The sequence below is a fragment of the Ahaetulla prasina genome, chromosome 3 (assembly GCF_028640845.1).
Source record: "Ahaetulla prasina isolate Xishuangbanna chromosome 3, ASM2864084v1, whole genome shotgun sequence".
NCBI lineage: Eukaryota > Metazoa > Chordata > Lepidosauria > Squamata > Colubridae > Ahaetulla > Ahaetulla prasina.
Genome location: NC_080541.1, coordinates 151,328,554 through 151,343,546, shown reverse-complemented (window position 1 = coordinate 151,343,546; position 14,993 = coordinate 151,328,554). Strand labels below are relative to the sequence as shown.

The 14,993-nt window shown below is 37.2% G+C and overlaps 1 protein-coding gene across 1 annotated transcript; it reads right to left on the bottom strand.

Moving 5' to 3' along the window:
* Window positions 1-8,167: 8,167 nt before the first annotated feature.
* C3H1orf52 (chromosome 3 C1orf52 homolog) lies at window positions 8,168-14,913 on the bottom strand. Its single transcript, XM_058178206.1, has 3 exons — window positions 14,326-14,913; window positions 11,012-11,219; window positions 8,168-9,921 (listed from the first exon to the last, which is right to left on the bottom strand). The coding sequence occupies exons 1-3, from the start codon at window positions 14,599-14,601 to the stop codon at window positions 9,842-9,844; spliced, it is 564 nt and encodes a 187-aa protein (XP_058034189.1). The 5' UTR covers window positions 14,602-14,913; the 3' UTR covers window positions 8,168-9,841.
* Between the last annotated feature and the right edge of the window lie 80 nt (window positions 14,914-14,993).

Below are 14,993 nucleotides of genomic sequence, written 5' to 3'. Positions count from 1 at the left end.
AAAAGCATTTTTTTACAACCTATTCGGCGGGAGGGTGAGGGATTTTTGCTACCGGTTCTCCGAACCACCCTCTGCCATCACTACCGGATCGGCCAATCTGGTCTGAACCGGCAGCATTTCACCCCTGGACTAGGATTTATCTTTACAGGCATATTTGCAGAGTTCCACTGCACATCTACACAGCTTTCACCCTCCATCTCTACAATTTGAAAGTAATTTGGCTTCAGGAATAGCTAACACAATCCTATAAAGGAGAGTCTTTGATTGCACTCCCAAGTACACAGGGGGCACCCTCTTCAAAGCAACATGACAGGTTTAAATGGATTACAAATACCTACGCACGTGGCTTAAGAGATGTGAGACACCCCTGCCAACCAAAGACCAATAAGAAAAACTCAACTCTTACTACTTCACTCTGGCTAGCCTTAATTCTGTTCAGCTTCACACCTACAGTATTCTGCTCGGTACAGCTCTACCGTATTCTGGTTATAGGCAAAATTATTTGATAAGGGACAAGTACTGCATTGCAGGGTTTTTTTTTCCTGATTCAATATAGTTGCATACCTGTGTGACTGATGGCCCCATGTTTGGGCACCTTTTAGCAGGTCAAAGCCTGCAGGTCTTGAAAGGAGGAATCCTGGAGACAGACACACACAAATGCAAACTTTGTCTTAGACAGCTTAAACCCGTTCAACCTGTTCTGTAGCGACTACTCACTGTTAAAGCAGTCAGGTAAAACTCTAAGTGAGAAGAGTCAGGATTCTTCCATATACCCAGCCATTTGATTAGCCGGGTTTACTTTCACAATTAAAATGCAGCAGAGATAGAATGGGCTTTTTTCGCCATATTCTTGCTATATACCACTAAAACTCTCATGCTTGTTACCATTAATTGGGAGAAATGGCATATCAACCCAAGTACATCAAATGGACTAATTTATGGAACGCGTCCAAAATCCAGAACCCACAACTCTTGCAGGACTGAAATTTGGCAAACGTTATAAAACTTTTTATGACATAAAAATAAAGCATGAAACATTTCCTGTGGTCAACTGCTGCTCTTTAATTGTGCTATACAGATACATCTCTGAACAATATATACTCTGAGGATCAGGGGTGGTATTCACATAGTTTTCCTATCGGTTTGCAAATGTAAGCAGAAATGTGAACCCCATCCATGCATATGGCTGGCTTTCCACGTATGCGCCCACCCTCAAAAACATGCCTAAATAGGATGGCATAGAGCCGGACCTGGTGGGCAGGGCCACCTGTGATTTCTGCCACTGGTTCGGGTGAACCGGTCTGAACCAGCTGAATACCGCCTCTGCTGAGGATATAATAGATATTTCCATACCACACATCTGTCAACTTGACAGTCAATCAGAATATGACTTTCGTAAATGTCTCAGCCACTCAGTTGTTCAGCTACTGTATAGCTAATAACTGGATGTTTCACTTCACCTGTTTAGTTTTGCATATAAAAATTCCTTCCCTCTCAATCAAGTAGGAAAAGATTAGAAATAAAGTAAAATGATGGGAGGTATTTCCTATATTTTTTGCCATTTATCTAGGCCTGTCAACTTGACATCATGCTAAGAGAACAGCTGTTCTGTTTAACCAACGTGACCATCTTACATAAACAATTGGCATTCCTGTGACTGCAAATAGTTCCCCATTTTGCCTGGTAAATAATGCTACAGTAGAAAAGAAACAGCAATGGCATCACCATGCTGGCTGTGAAATTCTGGTAAGATGAAAATCACCCATCTTAAAGTTGCCAAGTTTGAGAAACACAGGATTATAACTTCCGAAGACACCATAAAGGAGAAAGGTGTATTACTGGATTTTTCACACTATAAGACGCACCGGACCATAAGATGCATATTAGTTTTAGAGGAGGAAAACAAGAAAAAAAAATCTGCCTCTGCCTATCAGCATCCATCTGGTAAATTCATCTGGCTAGCGTCCTTGCACCAACAGCAAACAGCCTGGTCAGCTTCAGCATGTTATTGCAGCCCCAGCATGAGGCTCGTCAGAGCTCTGCTCCATTGCACCCACCACTGGTCAACTGAGCTGAGCTGCTGCCACTGCCGGGGAATGCTAGAGCCTTCACTGACGAGCAGTTGATTGGCGGTTGGATCAGCCTCCTGGAATACAACCAATGAGCTGTTCTAGGCGACGTAGATCAGCAGTGAACGGTAACGGCAAACGGCAGTGGTGATGGGGTGGTGACAGGTGGCAGTGAACTCCCTTCCTCCGCCGCAATATTCACTCTATAAGATGCATAAACATTTCCACCCACTTTTTTGGGGGAGAGAAGTGAGTGCAAAAAATACAGTCATTAAATCCTTACAATATATTTGTTAAGAAAGCTTAGTAAATACAAGGTACAGGTAGTTTTTGACTTACAGCTATTCATTTAATGACTGTTCAAAGTTACAATGGGACTGAAAAAAGTGACTTATAACTATTTTTCACACTTACAACCATTGCAGCATCCCCAGGGTCACATGATCAAAATTTGGATGCTTGGCAACTGGTTCATATTTATGACAATTGCAGTGTCTGGTGATCTCCTCTTGCAACTTTCTGATAAGCACAGTCAATGGGAAAGCCATATTCACTTAACAACCATGTTACTAGCTTGTCAACCGCAGTGATTCACTTAACACGTTTGGCAAGGAAGGTTGTAAAATAGGCAAAGCTCACCTAACAACTGTCTTGCTTAGCAACAAAAACATTGGGCTCAATTGTGGTTGTAAATCAAAGACCGCCTGTATGCTTGTATTAATATTGTATTATTTTTATTTTGTATTGTATTAAATAGTGTACGTTTGATAAGATTAAATGGTTAAAATGTTAATCATTCAGAATATTCCGAATAGAAATATGACATTTGTTCCACGGTATGACTTTCAAATCACCAAAGGGAATATTACAGACTCTGAAAAATTGATACTTGCAAATTCTTGTCCATAGAATGACTTACGGTAACCAAAATGAATTCCATGTTTTGTAAGTGTGTAATAGTTCCTTTAATGAACTGCAGCAAAGCTAGAAATAGATTCCATTAATAGTTTGTTTATGCTCTTTTTTAGACTCTCTTAATCAGCTAAAATCAACTGAAATGCACTCATTAATTATTAGGACTAAATTAGATCCATTATTCACATTTGTAATCATACTTTTAAAGAAGCTAATATAAAAAAGCTGAGACAGACAGTAGTATGGATGCCTTAACACCCACATGCTTCAATCTCGATCAGAGGCCTTGTTATCTGTAGTGAGAGAAAAGCTCCCGGTGGTGTCTAAATTCCACTGACTTCCAATATGAACCAACTACAGCTAATGTAATTTGAGCCCATCCCAAATATTTATTAATTTTAAATATTGCTTTAGGTGTTTAAGCAAACATGACCTGTCATTATAGACTTGTTATGAATCTGCTGAACAATTAATTCTTGCAATAATACTGTACACCAGCAAGTCTCTTCCATACTCCCAGCTATAATGTCTGCTGAACATTTCTCCCAATTATTCCACCAAGAGATTTCCCCACTATCCTGTCAGAACTGAAGAAGCTTCTTGGATGAGAACCGAAACGTCTTCAAAGAAAAAACAAGAAAGTCCAGTTGCCTCCCGAAAAGCACATTTGGGACCATCAAGAAATGATACCACTGGGATATCCTCCTCCTCCTCCTCCCCTCCCTCCCTCCTTCTTTACCCACAGGTGCAGGGTCTGCTTTTCAAATCAATGAATGCCATAGTTACGTCCACGTTAATTGTGTCCTGCCACCTTTGCTTTGGTCTTCTGTGTGGACTTTTACCACTGATGTTAAAGTGATAGGTGGTACAGATGGTGGTATGGGGTGCTACTTGTAGAACATGGTCAAACCATAGACAGTATATAATTATTTTACAATGTATTCTTTGTTTTTTCCCATATTTAAGAGACAAGGTTCCAAAAGTGTCACCACTTGCAAGCATTGCTAATATTTAAGGATGGTAGGAACTCTAGGCCAACATATCTAGAGGGCTTCAGGTTGTCCATACTTGGCAATGCTTAGAATACAGAATGAGAGGGATCTTACATATACTAAAAGCAGATGTTTGTAGCACATTATGCTTATTGTGTTTCAGTGTTTTGAATCCCCCATCTGCCACTTCAGTTTGGAATATTAGCCAAATGAAAAGAGTAGGAGTTGTCTCCTCCCATCATGTTCCAATTCTCTCCATTTTTTGGTTCTTTTCCCACATTCCTTTCCTACAGATCAACTCGAGAAAAGAATTGAGTGGCTCGCTATGTTTACCTTGTTTCACGGCTGCTCAAACAGACAAACAGTGAATTCTTTGCAAGGACCATAAACATAAATCCAATTGATAGACCAGTAAAAGGAAGGAAGAGATGTTTTTTTCACAAATTCACCTATAGAACAGCAAAAAAAAAAATCATTATCATCATAATTTGGAACTTTAAAGAACTGTTTGACTGGGGCAATTACCATAGTATGAGCCTTCCAACCACTTAATATCCCTTATGTACTCTTGGAGAAAGAGATGAGAATAGCACATAACAGGTGGGTCCTGAGTAAAAGTAGGAAATGCATCTTCTTTTTCAAGGAAATTACACTATGAGGACTATGGGTGACACGATAGCAATATTCCAGTATTTGAGGGGCTGCAACTTATTTTCCAAAGCACCAGAAGGCAAGACAAGAAACAATGGATGGAAACTAATCAAAGGAGAGAAGCAAAACGGAATTAAGAAGAAACTTCTTAGGGTTAGGGTTAATCCTAACTTATCTGTGTGTGCTACAGCTGAACACTGAACATATAGCCCACAAACCAAACAACCTGACCAAAGTAACTGCTAGAGCTCCTTTAAGGATACCATATTGGTTTACATTTAAATCTGATTAATGAGTGAAGCAAAGAGGTCTTCAGCTTATTAGCAAATGTTAGCAGAAGACATTTTGCTCCCTGAGGCGATGGACAACATGGCAAATGCTTCCTATTCTAGGTGGATTGGCAGCTGAATCTTCCTTACACATTGCTGATATTATTCACCACTAGGCTATTTTCAGAAACCCATAAGAGTTTATGTGGTTCATGCAGCTTTGCCATAGTACGTTCAGGAGCAATTACCCATGTCTTTTAGCATCTAATGTCTGAAAAAATGCTTTACTGTCTTTCCTGATACAGTGGCTTTCTTCTTGGATGTCAGCGTATTTTCCCAGAATATGTATATATTTGCTGCTTATATTACATTATTTAGCCTTGGCAGTTTCATCGTCACAGAAATACTCTTCTTCCACATTTGAGAGAAATTTGTCTCATCCTGAAGACTAATTTTTTCCTCAAGATTTTCCTTTGAGGAAAAACAAAGGGTTGTTCTAAGCCTACAAAACCAGAGAAGGAGCAGATTCTCAGCAAATAAAGTTTGAAATAAATGTTTTGATGCAGCAAAGGAAATGTAATTCAAAGCCTCTGTCAACCCTGGCACCATCTTTGAGCATCTTCAGGGTTGCCGCAACAAGGCTGGCTGGAGGTGTGGGAAAGGGATTTTGACTGAAGAAGATAGTGTATATTCTTCAAATAACTGCAGGCTCAAAGGTTGGTGCTCTGTGGAAGAAAAATGGTGAAGTATAGATCATTCTTGGTTGTCATTTATGAACATGTTTTATTAGTATTGGTTTTGTGTTTGTGCTTGGTACTTGGTACTTGCCTTTTAAATTGTAACTAAATAATTTGATGGACTGTTCACACCTGTGTGGATATACTTGATTTTTTTCAATGAATAGATATTTCCTCTTCGGTGGTTAGATATGAAAGAAAAGAGATTTTTTTCAGATTTTCAGAATAAACTTCTAGACCAGACTGGACATTAAAGATTTGAACATTTTGATTGGTTTTTAATGTAAACCTATATTATACAAGTTGTGTGTGGGTATGTAATGTACTGACACAAAAATATGCTTCATTGATTCATTATTTATTTTATGCTTTCAACATTGTGGACTGCTTTGAAGATTTTTTTATGTTAGGGAGTATAAAAAGATATTTTATACATAAATGAACCTTGTACTCCATGCTGAGAGCAAAATGCAAATAAAGAACTAAGGCTGGAAGAAGCTTGATTCCCACTTTTTTTTAACCTCCTCAAATAGCTGAAACCTAAGAGTTAAATCTTTATCTATACATATTTTTTCAGTTAAGAAATGCAAATATGGCTGTTTGAAATATATAAAAGACATTTTAAACAAGTAGCTAGAACCAATAAAAAAAAACTTAGCAGAGACTGTTAAGCAAATTTCTGGATCATACTTGCATTCAAGATAACACAGTTCTTGGAAGACTGTTCATCAAAACTAGTATAGGTATTTGCATTATTAAGATTTTTGAACTGACTGGGAAAATATTAATGCAGTAACCAGCACCCTCTAGTGGTATAAATTTCCTCCTAATGTACTCCTAACAGTTTGAGCCATAATATGTAATATATTTATTCATTTATCATCTTTAATTTGGTTATTCATTTATTATACCGCATTTCATCTGTTGTAAAGCCAATCTGCCACAGTATTCAAAGTCACTGTAGGTTCAGAAGCCAAGTACAAGCGTGTTGCTGCTAAACAGGAAGGAGCAATTTAAAACATGCATTTTCTACTAGATTATGAAGTTGATCGCCCCATCTAGTTCAGCCAGTCATCTAACCCCAGACTTTAAGATACAAAACTTTCTCAGTTTTACATAAGAGATACAGAGGATTGAACAAGAAATCTTTTCCGTACAAAAGATATGGACTATGAAGCAATTTCTAGGTTAACAATGTTTTCCAGAAATTATTTTTTGTATTTTGCGAGTGAAAGGAGTGAACAGTCCATTTTCAAAGTTGGCAGGTAGATTCTCATCGATCCCCGAAAGAACACAACAATCCAGGATATTTACTACATTTTTTGTTGTCCGAGAACCCGAGGAGATCATCTGCCACTTCCAATGGCCCAAATGCAAGCAGTTGGCATTTCTGTAAAAAGCCAGGTTCCCAAAATTAGAATGCTTTCGTCTGGCTTCTTTTTAGCAAAGGCATATGCTACATGAATGAACACCACTTTCAAAGACATATTAGCAATTCTATTTGCTCTTGTTTAACAGCTCCAGAGGGAGAAGGAATTGGGCATTCATGCGGGAGGATGTGCTTCCGGTAGGAAAAAGGGATTTGCTACTCAGTAAAGTGATCTGTTGCATTTAGAGCAGTTCCTGCAATGTTTTAAAAAAGGCAAACATGATACTCCATCCCTAACTTTTGTTTAAATCAATGCCACAAAGAATATATCATGGGTGCATTTAAAGGTTTCTTTTGTTACCACCCGTATATATAGTCTCAGATATAGTTAACACTGAAATAGGTTCCCTAAATTATCTGAAAAACTGAATGAAGTTAATGGCTAAATGAAAGAGTCAATCTTTTTTATGTCTTTAAAAATAAATTTCAGAAAAATCTCCTTCTAACTTATTTTTGTATTGCAGTCCACCACAGAAATATCCGGTTATTATTAAAATATAATTTACTTCATCTTCCTTATTTTTAGATCGTATCTCAGAAAATACTCAATTATCTGTCAGAAATCTGGATCATTTTTTAAAGTTATTAAGATATTTAACTAGATATTAACCCTTAGTCTATTTGTAACTTTCTAAAATCAACACTCTGATTGCCCTTTTGCTGTTAATTCCAAATAAAATAAAATAAAATAAAATACCCTTTCATCACAAATTGAAGGAAACTCACCCAGTGAATTCCTTGCAACTTGCTGTTCCAGAAGTTTTTCATACTTGAATTAAAATTACAGTAATTTTTTTCTGACCCATATAAAAACTTTTTGTTAAGAGGAATCCAAATTTCAGATGTCATACAAACTATGTATAGAGTTATAATCCAAAAAAGATTTCCAACCTGAGTTATATTCAGTTACTTTTGTAATATGGTATTATTTTAGACATCATAGCATATTCCCAGATCTTGGTCATTCTTTTGCAGTTACTTTATTCCTTGAAGATACCAAACATCCCTTTAAAAAGTCTATTAAATTATCTGAAAGCTCTTATATTAACATTAACTCTGAAACTGAATGTTGCCACTGTTCTTGTATATAATCTAGATTCTAGAATAATTGAAATTGATGCAGTTTATTAAATAAATGAACAAACAAGATAACATCTCACATGAAGATCCAGCTGGATAATTTTTACCTGTTTAAAAACAATTCACTTCAAAATATAGAGGTACAATATATATAAAAACACACATCAAAAGTATGGGAGAAATAGTCCCTAGTAATGCTATATATCCATGTAATTTTCTTTGTCAATCAACAATTGAAGCATCTTAATCGTCCTTCTATATGTAATTGTATTTCTATTTCATATAGAATTGTATCCTAAAAATGGGATACAGTATGAAAGAAGTTCTATTTCATATACCAATAAAATGGGAGCAAAGTTTATTTTATATGCTGGCTTATAAAAAGGGGAGAAACGTCAAACATTTTTTTCTGATTACTTGAAGTGCCCATGAATATTGTTAATTGCTCGATCTGTTCTTAACATGGTTTAAACAGAAAAACAAAGCTTTTAAGACTGACATACTAAAAAATAAAGTTGGAAATATAACAAGAAAAACTGCAATTTAAAAATCAGAGGTTGGAGATATTTTGCAGAGCAAATAACCTAAATATGAACTGAAACAAAAATCAGTAGAAAGCCTTGAGTACACCATTGTATGAGTTAATTCCATAGAATTAATTCATACCATGAGAAGTAGCTCTGAAGTTCTTAGGATATAAATAAGGTGCAATCACTTTGATTTCTTTAGAGATATATTTTAGTACTTTATCAAAATTGCCTAAACAATCTTGGGATAATTATTGGACAACAGCAAGTCAATTTGCAATATAAAACCAAAGGAACAGTATATAAAATAAATGGGATCACAGCCAGAAATTCTGTGTAAACATTTGATCCATGATTGCAGGCCAAGACAGGTCTCAAGGGAAAAGGCAAGTGGGGTTTAGAGAAAATCTAACTTAAATCCTGTTCACTTAATATTGTGAGAATCTTTTCTATCTCCCTAAAATCATACTTTTATTTATATGGCTGTTAGACTGTTTCTAGATTTAGCCGATTGTACTGAACTCCCTTGGAAACTATGAAGGAAAATATTTCTGAATTTAGTTTCCAAATTATCACTAATTCAACTTCTATACAGTAAACACGTTTGTCTAATACTACAGAGAAATAGTTTTCAGTTACAATTTCAATCAGTGAAATTTGTAATAAATGTACCTTTGACACATGCAGCTTTATTTTAAAACTATTTACAAACATTTCAAAACAATTCATTTTCACCACAATGCAGTTAAAAACTCTCCCTCCCCCCCAATAGCATTTTTATTAAGAAAAGAATCTATCACAATAGTAGTCCAGTAAAACAATTATTACATTTACATTTCACATATCATCACTGTTCATGTGTAGTAGTTTTCATAATATTTGCTTATTGCTCCAAATATTAAACTTTAAATGCCGAATTTATACTTTTTATGTTAAGGTTCATAGTGTCACATGAATCTGTCTTAAAATAGGAAGAGAATATGACAAACTTCCAAAGTCTTTATGAACAAAAATACTGTATTTACCACAACATGTTTAAAGAGTTGTGTTGCAATTAAAAGGTTTCCACTAGAAACATTTGCATTAATAGACTTGACATTTACATCAAACATCAATCAAATCAGAACTTTGACAACTTTGATTGATAAATTCATCAGTCTTTGTCCAATTCATCATTGCTTTTTCTTCTTTGGCTGCTCGTCAGGGTTTAATTTGCGTTTCTTAACTGAGCTGGATTCATCTTTTTCACCATCTTCAAAAAAGAGACAGTGTATGTAAGGCAAAGTTTTCAAAAGCCACATGTGGAAAATATTATCAATAGTATCAGCTTTTGATGACTACATTGGCCTGGCATCCATGCAGTCTTATAGACATCAATACAAAGGCAGTTCAAAGTTGTTGCCATTTCCTGGATTCCACCCCCCTCCCCCCATGACCAAATCTGGGATACAGACCTGGGAATTTTGTAATAATCAATCATCAAAATATTAATTAAGTCCAATTCTTCTTAGTCTCTTCATCATTGAATTGCTTTTATAATTAAAAAGTTAAAGGAATAGAGATTAGGGAAACTTCCTTAGCCATAATAGCAGTCCAACTATGAATTCAATGACTAAGGGCTTTCCATCAATGGTGATATTTGAAAAGAGGCTTAACAGATCGCTTTTGTGGATATTTGAATTAAGCCTTCTATAACTTGGCTTACAACCTGGTGCTTTCCAGGTGTGTTAGTCCAATATTTCTCAAACTTGATAACTTTAAGGCATGCAGACCTCAACTGTGGGGTTGAAGTCTACATGCCTTAAGGTTGCGAAGTTTGAGAAACATTTTGTTAGACTTTAACCACAGCCAGGGGCTGAGACTGGGAAAGGTTATTCCAGCACTGAGGTGGCATGAGCTTTTGAATCTTCCCTTTGTCTAAGAACTTATTGTTTAATTTAATCTTTAAATACTGTTCCTGTCTATTAAAAGCATGTTCAATTTCAAATCATTCATCATCTTTAGACAAGGTAGATAAGGCTATTCTTAGACATTAAACAGCAAGAAATACTATTAGTTGTTAGTAAAAATACAGGAATTAGTTGTTAGTAGGAATATAGGTTGATGTATAAAATTGAACGCATTAATCAAAATACACATAAGAATGTGCAAAGAAAGATTTTGGCTTTCTATATTTCATAGGAAGCTGCCATCAAGTGTAGGATTAAGTTTAATACTACTAACATTATAACTAGATTAAAAACTATTCTACATAATTCATGTAAGAGATGCCAATCTTCAAATAGCGAAATATACAAAACCAGCCAACATTATTTATTTTGAATGAAATTGGATACTATTACCTGATTCAACAGTTTCTTGTTCTTCTTCTGGTAAGAAATGTACATTGTTTACATGCTTTGGAGCATCATCTCCATTATCTTCATAGATATTTGACCATTTGATTGCCATATCACGTTCAGGAGGAGGTGGAGGCTTTTTTTCTTTGATAGCATAAGTTTCAGGGGGAGGAACAGCATTTGTGGTCCATGCCTTGAATTCCTTAGGAGGCTGTTAAAAGAAATATGAAAAGATCAGTACAGGAAGTATTATGTAAGGGGCCTCTGTGGCTCAGACTGCTAAGACAGTCTGTTATTAACACAGCTGCTTGCAATTACTACAAAATATTCAGAGTTAGAAAAGTACTCACTGTAAGAAAAAGTGAAAATAATACCGTGTTTCTCCAAAAATAAGACTGGGTCTTATATTAATTTTTGCTCCAAAAGACACAATTAGGGCTTATTTTCCGTCTAGGTCTTATTTTGGGGGGAATACGGCACTAAATGCATCTATCTGGCTGACACTCTTAACTGGGACTTATTTTGGGGGTAGGGCTTATATTACGAGCATCCTGAAAAATCATGCTAGGACTTGTTTTCCGGTTGGGTAACTTATATTCAGGGAAGCAGGATAAGAAATATTAATGTAAAAAAATAATACTAAATTCTGATCACGTAGCAGCTAACTAAGGTCACTAGAATGGAAGGCTGATGGTGCCAAGCTTTGTTTCGTAGAAATCTCGCCTTATCACATTCCTTGAAGCTGTGATTTGGTATATCTTGTATTGACCACCTTTTTTTCTCTCGGGGATATTCTATTTGACTGCCATCTTCTATCCCTACTATTTGAGAGGTAGATGGCACAAAAAACACAGTCATGTACTAATTTTCTAACAATTAAAACGTCAAGATACAAAAAAGTGGAAATAATGTCTGTAGTACCTTATCCTCATTATATCGTATGGAGCTTGGTAAGTAAAGTGTTTTTGCTCTTCCTTTCCCCAGGGCTGTAAATCAATCTCAAAAAAGATAAGCAAAAATCAAACTTTATTTTAAGAAGTAGATTTAAAAAATTAAAACCCCATTTAAAATTTTAAATATTAAAATGCAAACCTGCAATGTAGAAATAGATAAATGATAATTTTTAAAATTACAATATCCTGGACCAGGGATCACTAAACTCTTCAGTTCACCTAACCCTTCATGAAGTTTCAAATTGTACACCGACTCCCACATATTATATGAAAATAATATAATAAATATTGTTGTAAGAAATAATACTATAAATGACAATCATAATAACAGTCCTTGGGGGTTGATATTGACCACTTTAGGGAATACCAGAATGTTAGTGTTGGCAGCTAAAAATAGGATTCTCTCCAAGTAGAGAGTTCAATATCTTACAGGTTCCAAGAAGGTTCTGAAGAAAATATTGGAGAATTTTTCTGTCTCCAATCAAGGGAAGGAATGGAGGAACCTGGCTCTATGTATGATCACGAGCCATGTCTCAGGAGTGATGTTTACTGTGACTGAGCTTGTGCCTTTGATTGAGCGCTGGGTGGCTATATATAAATAAATGAAATAAAATAATCTGGCCAGGAGAGAATGTTCGCCTCACATCCTAAATTGCATTAACAGAGGGATACAATCAAGATCAAATGAGGTACTAATACCACTCTATAAAGCCATAGTAAGACCACACCTAGAGTACTACATCCAGTTTTGGTTACCACACTATAAAAAAGATGTTGAGACTCTAGAAAAAGTGCAGAGGAAAGCAACCAAGATGATTAGGGGACTGGCGGCTAAAATATAGGAAGAATGGTTGCAAGAACTGGACATGGCTAGTCTAGTGAGGAGAAGGACCAGGGGAGACATGATAGCAGTCTTCCAATACTTGAAGGGCTGCCACAGAGAGGAGAGGTCAAGCAGTTTTCCAAAGCATCTGAAGGCCAGACAAGGAATAATGGATGGAAACTGATCAAGGAGAGATTCAACCTAGAAATAAGGAGGAACTTTCTGACAGTGAGAACGATCAACCAATGGAACAGCTTGCCTTCGGAAGTTGTGGCAGCTTCATCACTTGAGACTTTTAAGAAAAGATTGGACTGCCATTTGTCAGAAATGGTGTAGGGTCTCCTGCTTGAGCTGGAGGTGGGTGGGTGGGTGGGTTTGGACTAGATGACCTATAAAGTTCCTTCCAACTGTTAATCTGTTAAATCTTTCACATCCTATAAGATTGGAAAGTTTCATGTCCCATATCCCGCACAAAGTAATAATACTGAATGGAAAAGTCATTCCAATTTATTTAGCATTTTGAGCTATTCAAAAATGTGTGCCACAGGGATGCTTTTTTTAGGGTTCTACAATCCAACAAGACAGACACAGACTTCAGAGGATAATTAGAACTGCAGAAAAAACAATTGCTACCAACCTGCCTTCCATTGAGGACCTGTATACTGCACGAATCAAGAAGAGGACCGTGAAAATATTTACAGATCCCTCACATCCTGGACATAAACTGTTTCAACTCCTACCATCAAAACGACGCTGTAGAGCACTGCACACTAGAACAACTAGACACAAGAACAGTTTTTCCCCCACAGGCCATCACTCTGCTAAACAAATAATTTCCTCAACACTATCAAACTATTTACTAAATCTGCACTACTATTAATCTTCTCATCGTTCCCATCATCCATCTCCTTCCACTTATGACTGTAACTTTGTTGCTTGTATCCTTACGATTTTGTTTTCTGATTGCTTATTTGTACACTATGACTATCATTAAGTGTTGTATCATTAAGTTTTAAATCTGTACCCTATGACTATCATTAAGTGTTGTAAGTGTTGTACCTTGATGAAGGTATCTTTTCTTTTATGTACACTGAGAGCATATGCATCAAGACAAATTCCTTGTGTGTCCAATCACACTTGGCCAATAAAGAAAAGAATTCTATTCTATTCTATTCTATTCTATTCTATTCTATTCTATTCTATTCTATTCTAGTGTGGGCTGGGCCTTCAAGAGAAAGCCAGTTTGCGGTAGTGTTTAAGGCATCAGGCTACAAATGGGTGATCTTGAGTTCTAGTCCTGCTTTAGGCACAAAACCACTATGCAATTTCATTGGTGCGTGAAAGATGCACGAAAACCTATCCCATATTTCAGTTAACCTAACCAGATCAAACGCTTTGGTGTTTCTGCGGCAATTGGCTAAGAAGGGGCAGGCACCCTTCTCTGAAACCTACCTAATCCTTGGCCTACCTTAACCGTGATGGAGCCCAGGCGCCTTCCCTGCCAGGAGAAATACGGAATAGATAGAAGAGCCTTTGCTAACCTCTTCGGGAGCTCGCACGACCCGACTCTCCCAATCGATCTCCTTATGCAGCGGATTATAAAGGAAAGCCGGTCGATTGACGCTGCGGAAGAGCTCGTCGGGCCCAGGCAATCGCGATTTCCCCTCGGGGGTGCCGTTCTGGGACTGCTGCGAAGATCCCTTGGCGCCCCTGCCGGAGCCTTCCTCGTCCTCAGCATCCGAGCCGCCACTCGAGCTGTTGTCGCTACCGTACGCCGCGAAGAAGCTGAGCGGGTCCTTCCCCTCCGCTGCTGCCATGGCAGGGACTCGTGCAACTGAAACACCCGTCCTCGGGAACCAAGCATGCCAGACGAAAGTTCCGAGGTCGTGGCGTGTGCGGGAAGCCTCTCTGGTTCCTTTCAGCCTGTAGTACTACCTGCCAGGGGGTCCCCCGGCCGGATTCGTGCCTCCGCTCGGAAGAGTTCCCTTCTTCTTGGCCATGGCTTCAGTACGGACTTAGTTTTATTAAACCCCGAGTTTAATAATCTATTTCTATATTAATGTTAAAGAAAAACAATAAAGCATATTCTATCTTCTTTCCGAACCTTCAGTTCCATCATTCCGAAGATGAGTTTATCCATTCTAAACGTCGAAAAGCACCGAAAGAGGGCTGCCGTATATAGGCGGCAGAAATCCGGACGACTACTAAA

Excerpts from the sequence above, each read along its gene's own strand:
- C3H1orf52 (XM_058178206.1), bottom strand. The coding sequence starts at position 14,601 with ATGGCAGCAGCGGAGGGGAAGGACCCGCTCAGCTTCTTCGCGGCGTAC. Across the intron at positions 11,220-14,325 it reads TCGTGCGAGCTCCCGAAGAG|CCTCCTAAGGAATTCAAGGC; the intron begins GTTAGCAAAGGC and ends TTCTTTTAACAG. Across the intron at positions 9,922-11,011 it reads ACAAGAAACTGTTGAATCAG|ATGGTGAAAAAGATGAATCC; the intron begins GTAATAGTATCC and ends TCTTTTTTGAAG.